This window comes from Rhamphochromis longiceps, linkage group LG6 (assembly GCF_057381845.1).
Source record: "Rhamphochromis longiceps isolate RC_006_pf linkage group LG6, R_longiceps_female_GT1.1, whole genome shotgun sequence".
Taxonomy (NCBI): domain Eukaryota; kingdom Metazoa; phylum Chordata; class Actinopteri; order Cichliformes; family Cichlidae; genus Rhamphochromis; species Rhamphochromis longiceps.
This window is the reverse complement of record NC_140562.1, coordinates 16,214,494-16,229,346: the sequence shown is the minus strand read 5'-3', so window position 1 is coordinate 16,229,346 and position 14,853 is coordinate 16,214,494. Positions and strand designations below refer to the sequence as shown.

General features: G+C 40.5%; 1 protein-coding gene across 1 annotated transcript in view; it reads left to right on the top strand.

The window, feature by feature from the left end:
• LOC146667751 (unconventional myosin-XV-like) overlaps positions 1-14,853 on the top strand; it is a 45,191-nt gene that overhangs the window by 8,247 nt on the left and 22,091 nt on the right. Inside the window, exons 17-33 of the mRNA XM_085408805.1 lie at positions 1,467-1,598; positions 2,315-2,440; positions 3,530-3,607; positions 3,711-3,862; positions 5,478-5,523; positions 5,682-5,806; positions 6,263-6,380; positions 6,485-6,660; positions 8,147-8,231; positions 8,511-8,592; positions 8,768-8,898; positions 9,311-9,406; positions 11,042-11,170; positions 11,261-11,367; positions 11,536-11,714; positions 13,090-13,162; positions 13,283-13,474. Coding sequence (XP_085264931.1) covers positions 1,467-1,598; positions 2,315-2,440; positions 3,530-3,607; positions 3,711-3,862; positions 5,478-5,523; positions 5,682-5,806; positions 6,263-6,380; positions 6,485-6,660; positions 8,147-8,231; positions 8,511-8,592; positions 8,768-8,898; positions 9,311-9,406; positions 11,042-11,170; positions 11,261-11,367; positions 11,536-11,714; positions 13,090-13,162; positions 13,283-13,474 — 2,027 coding nt within the window. The remainder of the gene's footprint in view (positions 1-1,466; positions 1,599-2,314; positions 2,441-3,529; positions 3,608-3,710; positions 3,863-5,477; positions 5,524-5,681; positions 5,807-6,262; positions 6,381-6,484; positions 6,661-8,146; positions 8,232-8,510; positions 8,593-8,767; positions 8,899-9,310; positions 9,407-11,041; positions 11,171-11,260; positions 11,368-11,535; positions 11,715-13,089; positions 13,163-13,282; positions 13,475-14,853) is intronic.

Below are 14,853 nucleotides of genomic sequence, written 5' to 3'. Positions count from 1 at the left end.
GACATGTAGATGTGGTCAAGACCACCTGCTGAAGTTCAAATTGATTTAAGTGATTCTGAACATGGCATAGTTGTTGGTATGAGATGTGTCCGAATGGTTTAGAAACTGCTGATCTGATGGGATTTTCCCAAACAACCATCTCAAGGATTTACAAAGAACAGTCTGAAAAAGAGAAAATATCAAATAACCGGCAGTTTCTCTGTGAAAATGTTGTTTTGATGTCAGAGTTCAGAGCAGAATGGCCAGACTTCTTTAAGCTGATAGGAAAGCAACAACCAATGTATCCAAAAGAATGAATGCACAATGCCTTGAAACCTGAAGCAGATGGGCCACAGCAGCAGAAGTCCACACTGGGTGCTGCTACTGTCAGCTAAACACTGAAACTGAGGCTATAATTGACACGGGCTCACCAAAACTGGACAAAAGATTAGAAAAATGTTGCCTGGTCCACTGAGTTTCAATTTCTGCTGCAACATTCAGATGGTAGAATCCAAATTTGGCATAAACATCATGAAAGAATGGATCCATCCTGCCTTGTATCAATGCTTCAGGGTGCTGTTGGTGTAATGGTGTAATGGTGTGGGGATATTTTCTCGGCACACATTGGGCCTCCTTAGTGCCAAATGAGCATTGTTTAAACACCACAGCCTACCTGAGTATTGCTGCTTACTATGTCCATCCCTTTATGACAACAATGTACCCATCGTCTGATGGTTGCTTCCAGCAGAATAATACACCATGTCACAAAGCTCAAACCCTCCCAGACTGGTTTCTTGAACATAATGGGTTTCACTGTACTGAATGGCTTTCACAGTCACCAGATCTCAATCCAGTACAGCACATTTGGGATGTTGTGGAACAGAAGGTTCACATCATTGATTTGCAGCCAACAAATCTGCAGTATCTGTGTGATGCTATCATGTCACAAAGGACAAAAATCTCTGAAGAATGTTTCTGAGCAGCTTGTTCAATCTATACCATAAAGAATTAAATCAGTTCTGAATGTCAAACATGAGCACAAACTAGCAAGGTGTTCCCAATAAAGTTTTCAGTGACTGTATGTATGCAAGGCTGCCTGCAAACTATCACAATAGTTTACAGGCAGCCACAAAGCAAAAAAAACCCCAACAACAGAAAAAAACCCCGCATAGTTCACCACTGAAGCCAACAAGATAATTTAATGTAGCAACAAAAAAAGTTAAAATGACACCAGAGAAGCTTAAAGAGTTTTGTGTTAATGATACAGAAGCACAACTATGAAACCTATATTCCCGTTTCACAGTTGTAGCCCCATGTCACCCGTCTAAAAAAGGAGGTATTTCCAGAGGCACATTTAAACTCAGGCTATCAAATCTTTCACAAATCATAGCAGAAAGCAAGAAACAATTAGCAGCGAGTTAGTCGAGTTTTACACACACCAGCCTGACGAATCTTGCGCTTGTTTTGTGCTGAATTATGCTGCGTAGGAGGAGTACATGCGGGAGCAGATCAAATGGCAGCAGCAGCCCTTCGGCCACAACGAGGCATGCCTCGACCTTATTGCTGCTAAGCCCCATGGGATACTGCGCATACTGGACGACCAGTGCGGTTTCCCTCAGGTAAGCCCATTCCTGTTAAACTAATAACCGTTTTCTCCAGAGTTATTGGAATTCGCTTAAATTGAATCAAAAACACATACAATATGAAAGTGAATACAATAATGGTAAACACAAGCAGTTTTTAATTAAGACAAAGGTGTTTAATGACTTATAACTCCACGGAGAGAGAAGCCCCAAGTGCGCGAAGAATAAGTGATTGAGACAGACTCAGTATGTGGAAAGCGAGCGCACTTATAATAAGCTTATATTAGATTACAGGAAACTTTGGAAGAGTTGCACTCTTTAAGCGTGCTGTTAAAAAAACACAAGCCAACAACAGCTCTAACTTCATATTTCATATCTCAGTTTTAAAAAAAATTGAGTTAAAAAAGAAAAAAAAACCCTGCACTATTGGATTTCTCATTAACCAGGAGACTGTATTGTAGCCAGCTTCAATCAATACAAAACTATCCCACATGCTCACTTAATTGCCTACCTGCTGCTATCATTATTCCCGGGGCTCCCAGTGTAAGAAGCTGTCTGAGCTCATAGTGAGATAAATGTATTATAAGTCTCTGATGCTCGGAGTGAAATATGAACACGCCGTTACATGAAAAACCCACTGAGGCGATCTGCCAAACACTCACACGCAGACACGCACAGGAAACATGTGTTTGTGCTGTAGAGGTTTAGTTTCCATGGCTCAACAACCATTAACCATCTCCAATCATTGCTAGGCAACAGACCACACCTTCCTTCAGAAGTGCCACTATCACCATGGAAACAATCTGCTCTATGCCAGGCCAAAGATGCCACAGCCAGAGTTTACCCTGAAACACTATGCAGGGAAGGTCACCTACCAGGTACTTCCTGCCTTCCCTGTTTTCTTTCTTTCCTGCTTCTCTGTGTTTTGCTTTTTAACATTTTCAACTTTTCATTTCTCAACATTTCAATCTCTTTTATAGCCTTTTTTTTCCAGTGTTCTTCCTCTGATCATTTCCTTTTTTCCCCTCTTTTTTTGCATTCTCATATAAAGTGCATCTGGAAAGTATTCACAGCTCTTTGCTTGTCCTACATTCTGTCATATTACAGCATTATTTCAAATCACTGATTAAATTCATTTTCCACTTTTTATTCTACAAACAGTACAAAAAAAGTTTGCTTGAAATTCTTGAAAATTTATTAAAATAAAAAGCTAAAATATAACATGCACATAAATAAGAATTCACACCCTTTGCCAGTGATCATCTGTCAGATGTCTGTACAACGTGATTGGAGTCCACATGTGGTAAATTCAGACATACAAGGGCCGCAGGTCAGCCTCAAACTGGGGCTTTTGCATTTCAGCCGTATAGCATATGTGCACCTGCTCAAACACTGAGTTAAACAGGTGCCCATCAGATCCAAAGTCCACATTGTTCTTGGATGTAAGGATTTTAAACAATTTAAAATGAATACACACCAAAATCCACACATCTGACAGACTAAGAGCCACAGGTGCTGTTGAAATGACATTTTTAATTGAAAATTTGAGTGAGTGATTTTTCTTTTAGTTGACTAATTGCTTAACAGCTCTAGAATTGTGTGTCCATCCATCTCTTTTTTTCCATCCATTCTTGTTCAGGTTCACATGGCTTCTATTGTGAATAAATCATTGTGAAGTAGTACACGGGAGTACTGAAAAACTGTGTTATAATATTGAATGAATGTGATATAGTATTGAAGGTTATTAGGTTTTTCATCAAAATGTCTTGCTTTGGACAGTATGATTGTGAAACAGGTAGTCGCTTGCATACTGTGTGGTATGTTTTAAACATATTCTAATGTAATCTGTCAAAACCAGACTCCAGAGATATTTCCGTTCCATAAAAATCTCCCTGTCGTTCATGCATGTGGCTGTAAATTTCTGGTTTGAATCAATTTGCAATAGTTTTGAATGATTTGTGATGCAGGTCTACAAATTCTTGGATAAGAACTTTGATATGGTGCGCCAGGATGTTTTGGACCTCTTCACCCAGAGCAAGAACAGAGTGAGAAGTCGAAATGTTAAAAAAAAAATTGATTCAGATACTAAAGTATGGTGAAGCATGATATTGTAACGTGGATATTATCTGTGTCTTTCTGTGTGTGCAGATGGTTTCGAGCCTCTTCTGGAAGCACTCAGAGTCTTTGTCTCAGCAGCGGTCTAACGTGCGGCGCAGCAGCGCGGCTCGCCGTTATCAGGCCAACACGGTCAGCGCAAAGTTTCAAAGCAGCCTGCAAGAGCTGCTGGAAAAGATGGAAAGGTTTTAGGCTCATTTATCTTTTTAAAACAAGAAGACTGCATCACAGCTTTCTTTGAAATCTCTCCCTCTTTGACACTCACTCGAGTTCCCACAATACACTGAGCCTGTCATCAGTTCAGGTGAACCACAAAGTCAAGCTCAGCTACAACTGCGATGAATCAGCTGAATGTTCAGCTGACAGTCTTCTATGCATCCAGCTGACAAATCGCATAATGGGTGGGCAGTTTAAGTAGCTTTATCCTAAAGTCACACAAGGAAAAACAGTGGACCACAGTGCAGCCGTGTGCAGTAAAATTAAATGCTTGCTTTGAAGATGAGAATCGGGTCAGCTACTGTCTTTAAAGCGGTTTTGGCGGATCAACATGCTGATAAAATAACAATACAACTGAGCCAGTGTGCAGCTGAATAGGGTCAATCTGGCAATTATGTGAAATCTGTTTGTGATAATCTGGTGTTTAACTGTGACTAATTAGATTAAATCACAAATCTGTTGGCATCAAATTCACATTAACGACTTTCATTCAGACTCCAGACACAACCTCTTAGATTTGAAACAAATATTCAGAAATTACTTGCAAACTGACCATATTACCAGCAAACCTGCTTTTATATAGACATGTAACCAGATTACAATCAAACTGAGAGATGAGTCCCCCGTTGCAAAAAGACACCTGCATACCTGTTAACCTTGACTCAGAATATAAATTAGAAAGTTACTTGCCAACTTTTACCAGTCTGTATGTGAGTGGTTGCAGAGAGTCAAGCCAGACTGCAGTTGTTTGGAGACAGGTTGCCAACCACCAGGCAACTGGTGCAGTCACCTTCCAATCAAAAGTGGTCACTCAGAGGTCCGGTTTTTCCTAGTTGCCATGAGGTTGCCATCCTGTTTTTGCTGTAGTGTGACTGAGCCATGACTCTGCTTGCAGTTAAGAATCATCTGCAAGTCCCTTTGTACCAAGCCCCCCCCCCCATCTCCTCCTTTTATGGTGTGTCTGACTTAATTAGTATCATGTCTGCTGTCAGTTCTGTACAGACAGTCTCGTTGGTCCTCTCCCTGCTGCCTCTAGCTTTGCACGTGTGCACATGGAAGGACGGGGAGGTGAGCAGCGCCACACCACCAAATATGAATCCCAGTCGTGGGAAATATTAATCTCCTTTAGACTAAAGTGGTCCTGATTATCACTGGTGAAAAAAGATAATGATGCTTCATAAATGTATGAAATTGTCTGTGATGAGAGTGTCTGATGTGGGCAATGAGCAAAAGAAGGAGTGGTTTCTTTCACAGCTCTCATCAAACAACGCACACTCTATCATGGCCTTGTTCCTAAAGGCGGATTGAACAATTTGTTTTGCCGTGGTGTACCATTAGACTAAAGTGATTATCTCTGACAGCCTTATTAGCCTCAATCATGTCTCAAATAGATGAAAACTGAGGCCTCAGGAGGTCTGTCAGTCTGAAATTGTTAATAATGTAGCTCCAGCTATAAAAGTACATGCCATGCATTCTCATTTTCAGCTGGAAAGTAGACTTCCCCGCACAGTTTATCAGGTTTCATCAGCTCATGCATTTGTTTATTCACTCATCCATCCATTCATTCTCATCTATCTGTGACAGGTGTAACCCTTATTTTGTGCGATGCATCAAGCCAAACCATCTTAAGGTATATTTGCAAGTTGGATGATGTGTGCAGGCTTGCAGTGCTTTCTTGTTTAGATTTTTATTAATTTCTGTTTTTTTAAAAAAAAGCATATATATATATATATGTGTGTGTGTGTGTGTGTGTGTGTGTGTGTGCATGTACATTGTGTACTGTTATAGGAGCCAGGAATGTTTGACATGGAGCTGGTCAAAACTCAGCTGCATTACTCCGGCATCATGGAGACCATCCACATCAGGAAGGAGGGTTATCCAATCAGACTGCACTTTCACAGCTTCCTATCGAGGTTGGCCACCTACTTATCTCCAAGCTGATTGTGTTTGAATCATCATTCTCAGCTTCCTTTCCTCAAATAAATTGTTTCTGCTGCCCTCTCCACTCGCTGCTTTCAGTTTTCAAAAATTGCTCAGATGATTGGTCTTTTTTTTCTGGGTAGAATACGTTTCACACACAGATTTCTTCACGCTGAAGTAGCCATCTGGCTTTTGTCACCTCCTGCAGTAGGAGAGCAGCTGAAATCAATTGATCTCACAGCGCCGTTCACTGCCAAAGTAGTCTGAGAAAAGAAAACAATGTCAGCACAGTCCAGCGTTTACAATAAGATTCACAGATAGAAGTTACCGAAGCTGTGAATGCCCAGATTCCCAATAAGCTCTCAGATTCACCACAAGTAATAAGCAAAGATACACAAGATTTAGGTGTTTTCACAGAATTCAGATTGAACTGTCACATGTCGATGCAGGTATAAAGCCCTGCTCTGCCTGAAGGATACTCCACCTGCAGACGGAGAAAACTGCGTTGCCATGCTCCAAAGACTCGGCCCAGTGAAGACCGACTCGTATCAGCTGGGTGTCAGTAAGGTGAGCGTTCTCAGAAATCTGCACACAAGTACAAATCATGAGGTCAGCTATGTCGTGCTGTAGATTTAAAAACAGATGAGTTTTTATTTGTGTGTGTGTGTTAGATTTTTCTGAAAGAGGAGTTGTATCAGCTGCTGGAGGGCAAGCGTGACCGTGTGCTGAACCTCGCTGCCATGACGCTGCAGAGATACACGCGCATGTGCTTCATCCGAAAGAACTTCATCAAATTCAAGCGCTTTCTGACTGTGTTTGAAGCTCGTAGCAGAGGCTACCTAGCCAGGTAACATGCCCATCGTGTTGCCTTCATCTAATGCTTCAAAGCATCATCACTTCACATTTCAAATGTCCTTATATATATATATATATATATATATATATATATATATATATATAGATATATATATATATATATATATATATATATATATATAGATATATATATATATATATATATATAGATAGATAGATATTTCCTCCTCAAAAAATACAGAAAACAGAGAAAAACTCCAAATAGTCACAATCTTATTTCTCTATTCTAAAAATCTTAAAGCCGAACACTATCAGTATCATCGGTCTTTTCCTGGAAGTCGACTGAGCCTCGGCTTTCTTCAGCAGCCAACATGTTGCCCTGTTTAGTCTGGAGTTTCAGTCCTGCACTTGGCAATTTAGGCTTTAGGGTTTGGTTTCACAGAGTCAAACAGGTCAAACCTTATCTCAGACAACCTGCTTCTTTGTCCTTGATGTGAGGAGACAAGGCCAGAGGATTCAGGCTGTACTTATCCATCAAAGGTGATAGATGTCTGATTCGCTGCCGGCCCACCAAAGTCCATAGATGTTCCAATTTACATTTTGTTCTACTGTGTAAAAAAATCAATAAAAAAGCACTAAAACTCAAGGTCAGACATTTCAAGACATTAATTATAGTTCAGCAGCGGCCGGTCTCCCTCTGATGAATTTGGGGAAATGATACATTAAATCTTGTTACACTGGTTGCAGCATTAATTCTTGTTAGAGTAAGATGTCAGACTTTTGAACAAAAACATGGCAATTTTATTCATTTCTTTATTTACATACAGTCATGATAAAAAGAAAGGACATAATAAAAATGATACCAACTACTTAGCAGGTTTTAAAATTAGGTAAATGCAACCTGACATCAACAAAAGTGGATTACATATTAAACTTTGTCATTATTTTCCTTTTTTTTTTTACAAAAATTAAAGCAAAATGCAGAAGCAGTGTGTGAGAAACTAAGTGCAGCCCATGACTTAATAGTGTCTAAAACCACATTTAGACATTTACATACAGTAATCATTTTCTGTATGACTTTATCAATCTCTCACACCTGAGTGCTCCACAGCAGAAACGTGCAAAAGCACAACAGATGCTCACATTCGCTGATGATCAATTTGATTAACAGCACCCAGCTGCTACTTACCCTCTCAATTCCTATGGAAGCAGTAAGGGTGATCTTAGTTTTACACACACTGCTGCTGCATTTTGCTTTAGTTTTTGTCAAATAAACGCACGACAGTGTAATATGTCACATTTGTTTGCTCATCTGAGATCATATTTTTGTCATTTTAAGACCTACTGATGACGTGATTGTTTTTATAACGTCCTAAAACATAAAACTTCCAAATTTTAAAATCTGATATGTCAGTGATTTTACCATGACTCTATGTACTGAACATTAAATCAGTGTTTTCTCTGCTCTCTGTTTGCTTCTTTTCAAATCCTTCATGGTTAATCCTTTCCCTGAACAGGAAAAACTTTGCTCTGAGGAGGAAGTACCTAATCAGGTTACGCTCCGTCGTGCTGCTCATCGTCAATCGCCAGCGTTACATGAGGGTAGGCGCACACGGTTTGAATAAACTGCTGGACACTTTTACATATTTCTAAAAACAAGCGAACAAATAAAAAATGAACCAGCGTGTCAAGTATGATGCTGTTGTGTTTCTGTCAGACAGTGGTGGAGCCTGCAAGGAAGGCGGAGGAGGTGAGACAGGGAGGACGTAGGGAGAATACGTCAAAGGGAGGAGGGCCGCATTTTGAGTAAAAGAAGAAGATTTCGTGTACGTGTATAAATGTTTGAGTGTGTGTGTGTGTGTGTGTTTGCAACGTGTGCAGGATCGCATCAATCGAGAAGTGGTGAATGTGACAACATTGCCCATTCCCGCTGAGCTGGCCGCCCTGCTACAGGCTGCTTCAGGTACACACACACACACTCATATATAACACTTGCTGATATGAAGACAGTGCTATAAAAAACCTCCATCAGAAGATGTGTTCCATCTTGTTTGCAGGTGGCCTTGAGAATATTTGTTGTCGTATTTCTGTGCTCACACACGGCCTGCTGCTTTTGTTTGTATGCGTGTGTCGTGCAGGTGGTGAGGAGCTGCATTCTGACTGCTTGGCTGTCGTTCAGGCTCCAAAGGTTCAGGTTGACCCCCAGTTGACCCTGCCCCTGGACATCAACAACTACCTCATGACACACTACATCCGGGCTATGTTTAGGGTAATAATGAAGATACACGCACAGTTATGTTCAGATCGTGTTAGAGGACATTACACTGACTTACATTTATCGCATGTAGACTTTCTGTAACCCTAAACATGCTACTGCTGCCACTTGCTGAACCATAAACCTTTTACTGTAACATTAAACCAAGTGGTTGTCATAAAATGTAATTATTTACATCAAGAGGACTTGCTTTTTGTCACCACAGAGGAAGCAGGTCTGCACAACATCACTGTCTAAACAGCTTCATGTCCCTTACAACAGGAAAAGTACAAGCACTCAGGAAATGCATGTAAATTTTTGTGACTGGTTTAAATAAATGGGAAGCGTCACAGGACTCATTTATATGAGGGTTGTAAATGGTAACTGGATATATTATTTCTCAGGCTGAGTGTGTGTGTGTTTATAGGAGCCGTTGTTTGGGATGGTGACTGCCCCGCTGGAGAATTCCCTGATTCGAATGGATGAGGAGCTAAAACACGGAGCCCTCAACGTTTTCCTTCTGGTATAGTTGCATTCAGTTGTTGCTGGGTAACTCTGGTATCTACAGTGTAAATGAAAACCTTGCGGTGCTGAAAGGTCAAATCTAATGTCAGGAAATGAAAAGCAATCAAATGAATGTGTCCTCCAGTTTTTGGCACTTTAAAAATCCCTCAGCTACAGTTAAGTCCACAGGTCTTTGGAAAATGATACTTTTTTTTTTCTTGTAATGTCGCCTCTGCATGACACTTCGGTGGATTATAAATCAAACATTCAAACAAGCAGGTGACCAGGTGAAGCCGGGTCTCTTGTTATTTCATTAAAGCTTAGGCAGATAAAAGATCTGTGGCTGAAGGTGCATTTGCTGGCTCTTCAGCTCTCAATACGAGGTCCCAAGACATGCAAGGGAAGGAAGCTGTCAGAGAGGTAGCAAAAACTTTAGGAGTGGCCAAATCAACCCGCACCAGAGTGATGGGAAGAGAAAAGTATGGAGAAGGAGAGAGACAGCTCACCATCCAAAGCATATCACATTATCTGTCAAACATGGGGGGACAATGTTACAGCATGGGCATGTATGTATGGCTGCCAGCTGAACTGGGTCACTGGTATTTATTGATGTTGTGACTGCGGATAGAAGCAGCAGGATGAATATTGAAGTGTGCAGGGCTACACTCTCTGCTCAGACTCAGCCAAAAGCTGCAAAACTGATTGGACAGTGCTTCACAGTGAAAAAGGATAGTGACCTAAAGGAACCCAAGAGTTTGTCCAGGCGAAGAAAGTAGAAAATATTATTCAGTGACCAAAGTCAGTCACCCGATCTCAACCCAGCTGAGTATGCTTTGCAGTTAGTGAAGGCAAAACTGAATGCAAAGGGACCCACAAACAAGCAAGCATCAAGCAGCTGCTGAAGCTTTCCTTTTTTATGGAGCTTATAGTTGGGGCTGGATCAGGTGACCTTAAATCCGCCCTTAGTTATGCAGCAATAGGTCTAGGCTCCTTCATGGCTTCCCATCAAGTACTGACTGTTTCTTCTTCACTTACCTCTTTTCACTCACAGTGTGTTTTCACACCACTCTGTTATTATTAATTAGTTATTATTAATCTCTAGCTCTCTTCCAAAGTGTCTCTTTTGTCCTGTCTTCCTCCCCTCACCCCAAACCGGTCATGGTATTCTGCTGGAGGTTTCTTTCTGTTAAAAGCGAGTTTTTCCTTCCCGCTGTCACCAAGTGCTTGCTTATAGGGCGTCGTTTGATTGCAGGTGTTTTCTCTCTATTATTGTAGTGTCTTTACCTTACAATGTAAAGCACCTTGAGGTGCTTTACATTCAGTTTTTGGTGTTTTAAAAATAAAACTATATAAATTGAGGGAAATATGCATAAACATAGCTGTAGTTCCTAAATAGTTCATTTAATATTTATATGAAACCACTTAATTAAAGCTCAAAGTCTGCACTTCCATCACATCTTAGTTGCTTGATTTAGTATCTGTCCTGGTCCAAACACTTGTGGTTCTAACTGTATCTGTGTTGATTTAACCATCAGTTTAATTGGACATCAACTGTTCAAAATCAGTAAAACCTTTTTTGACCAAACCTATAAATTTGGGGGCTTGAGTTTTACTTATGCATGTCTTAACTACCAACTACCCGTGCCTTTAATAGATACTTAGGTTCATGGGTGACCCAAACTTGAACGGGGCTCAGGAGAATCTGTTTGGGAACTACATCATCCAAAGAGGACTGGCCAATCCCAGCCTCAGAGATGAGATTCTGGTTCAGGTGGCAAATCAAGTAAGAACCACTTTTTGTGTCTACTAATAAACTATATTACTAATTAAATATTTTCTTAATTTACTTCATTGCTGTCTTTTGTACCACTAGGTGTGGAGGAATCCTAACATCCTAAATTCAGAGCGCGGCTGGCTCCTGCTTTCTTCCTGCCTTTCTGCCTTCCTGCCCTCTCAGAGGCTTGCAAAGTACCTGCTGAAGTAAGACGTGAGCCTGCAACATATAAACCATCCATCACTATTAGCAACAGTTTATTGATCTTTATGCTCTAAATTAATATGTTCTTTTGAAGTATTTTGCTCCTTGGTATATTTTTGCTGTGGTTGTGCTGATACTTGTGTTTGTTCATGCTTGTTGTTGTTTTGCAGGTTTGTGTCTGACTATGGGCCGGAGGGCTATGACTGTGTGTGCCAGCACCGTCTGCTTCAGGCCCTGCAGAGGCTCAGTGTCGGGCCAGAGTATGTCAGGACGTACCCACCCTGCCTACTGGAGTGGACCGCCAATCGCAAGAAAGCTCACACGGTTCTGCATGTGCACTGTTTCGATGGTGAGAAAATGAACAACACACAATGAAAACCTTTATGAAAGAGAATGCAAGCATATATATATATATATATATATATATATATATATATATATATATATATATATATATATATATAATTTTTTTTTTTTTTTTTTTTTGCTTTGTTTGTTTATATTTTTAGAGATGTGTCAAAGTGCCCCTGAGCCGGAGCCTGGGTCTACCAGCTATATTTGTAGTCAGCATATTCACTTTCTTTGAATTTAGTTAAGCTCAATCCTATTTTCAAATCATTTGTCGTTTTGTAAAACTTGCTAAGAAGCAAAAAGGGAGATGATAAAAAGGATGTTGAAAAAATTGCATTTATAAATTTTTTTAACTACCCTTTGCCTTTTTGACTGAATGCTCTTAATCTGGTGCAGCAACACTGTGCAACATGTACACACATAATAACTATGAGAGCCAATCAAAGGTTACCTTACCTGATATAAAGTTGGAGGATCTCCATTTTCAGGATCACCTCCTTGTGTACCTCTGGTTCACTTTCAGTGAGGATGCTGCTCTTCTATTGCTCTTTGGAAGCGGGTTTGTTTTTTTTACCTATTTGTAAAAGAAGATGGGAAAAGGGCAAAAACCAGGTTAAAATGACTCATGTCTCAGTCTTTACTGAGACTAGATGGTGTCAAGTATCATGTCAGGAGCATGATGTAGGAGAATGGTCCTATTTTTTTCCCACATTCAGCAGGCATTGCACTGTGAATTTATTACCCAGGATCGGTCTGTGAAAACTAAATCTTTCTGTAATGTCCTGAGATGTCCAAGGGAGATTATTCACTGCCATTATTCACACCGACACAATCATCGCTCACCACCCACAGTGTTTGACAAACGATTTTGTCCTTTTCTCCAAAGATAAATTAAAGTTGAAGCCTCGGAGTAATCTAAAATTAGCGGGAGACCATCTAAAATGTGAGATTGGCCACATTTATATCTGTATGGGAGGAGTTGTGGTCTTATTATTGAACCTATTGAACTGGTCATTTGGTACAATTTGACTCCCTGTAGCTCGACTGTCTTTATTTCCCCCTGAGCCCTGTCAATGTGTGCACTCTCCAGCATGACAGCGGTAGCTGTCTCTCTCTCTCATTTCCGCCTGTCATTCAGCTAATCTGTCCTCGAGCCTCGTGGCAAGTCCGCTGAGGATTAGACAACACCTGATACTCGCTCTGGTTCACTGGTCTTGTTTGTGCCTGTTTGCTGTACTGGTGTCTGTGGGAATCTTCCCAAACACACCAGTGAGGGCGCTGAGAAGTTTGTTTAAGCAATACAGAAGGGAGAATGAAGACAAACACAGCATGTAGCAGTTCATTTTATTCACTCTGGGACATTTGTTCTTCAGGTGTGTCCTTTCTGTGTCCACTGCACTCATGGACAACAGGAGAAGAGATGGCCAAAGACATCTTACAACACAGGTAGCATCTTTGCACAAAATTCACTGGGTAATGTAGAAATGCTGAAAAGAGAAAAGCTGATGACAAGTGAACAGATTACAGTCTTGTATTGTGTGCCTCTGTGTGTGTATGTGTGTCTAGGGGTGTGGTGGAGGGCCGTCGAGGATGGTCGGTGCTGCTGAAAGAGCCGGCTCAGTGGGTGGAGCTAGAGGGCTCAGACTACGTTCTGGACCTGATGTCAGATCTGGAACTTCCTGCTGACTTCCCCAAACACAGCAGCTACTTCATCATCTCTGCACAGGAACCAGCCAGAGTGCGGGCCAATGCCAGCATGTAAGACACACACACACACACACACACACACACACACACACACACACACACACACACACACACATACACACCCAGAAATCTCTGAGATTTCATGAACCATTCCAGCCATTATGGGGTTGAGTTTGTCACTGTTTACATTTTAAGATGATGAAGTTAACAAGTGCATTTTCTCTGGTGCTGTACTTACTCATAACCTTGAGATACTTTTGAGATACAACTTCAGGCCTGCTGGAAATATTCAACTTTCCACTGGTAGCACAAATTCCATTTAAAAATGTACCAAGGCTCTTTGGATCCATTGTTGCAGGATTTTAAATAATTTCCCACTGGAATTTTCTTTAAATATTTCACAAAAGGCTAACATTAAGGGACACATCAACAAGGTTAATATAGATTTATTTACTGCAAATTTAGATTTTCTTCATTCTTGCCCTGTTATTGATGTCACAACCCCAGATATTTATCATTTAACAACCACTAAACCCAAATACCTAAGCATACATGATGATTTAAAAACAACTCCACCTTGACCTGATACATCTCTGAAATGTCAGTATGATGAAATAATATACAAAAAGTTTCCAGCCTCAGAGGTATTTTAACTTAAGATGCTTAAGGTTAGTATAGTTATAAATTATGCTTTCCTTTGTCTGTACCTGCAAACTGAGTGATTCAGTTAGAAACAACAGTAAATATTGTTTGTAGCTGTTCTCAGCAAAAAAAAAAGAAGTAAAAAAACAAACAAACAACAAACTCCTTAAGCTGCAGACTGTATATAAAAGATGGAAGTTGCCAGGATGAGGACATCAGGGATTCATTTGTGAAGCCACGTTTTAAAAGTTAGATTTTAGCATTTTGTCTGTCGCTGTCTTACTTTTATTTAAGCTGGAAGTGGGACACTTGAGTGATTAGAATGCTGCATAATCAGCTAATGTTTGCAAGCTTGGCTAGCAAAGTGCATCTGAAAAACACAGATATTTGCTAATTAATACTGTGTAGCATACAAATAAAATGCTAAATCTCACCCAGACTTCAAAGTGTATTCTTTGTCAGATCGTTGTCAGAGAAGCTTAGCAGGTAGCTATTGGTTATGGCTCTCTGGGTTGGTATCCACCTATCATTAATGCAATTAAATAGATGAATAAGAAGACTGAACATTTGTCACGAACTGAGAAATTTGCTATGGAGACCAGAACAGGTTTTTGTTCCAGGGTGAAACATGTCGATTTCTGCTGTGAATTTGGATATTCTGGCATGTGAGTCTCTGGGGACTGACTTTCACTTTTGAATCCAGCCTCAAACACCAATTCTTTGGCTTCATTTTCCAATCGCAGAGGTTGCCCCCTGCTTAAAAGCAACTGCACACTCCCTGCTCGGCA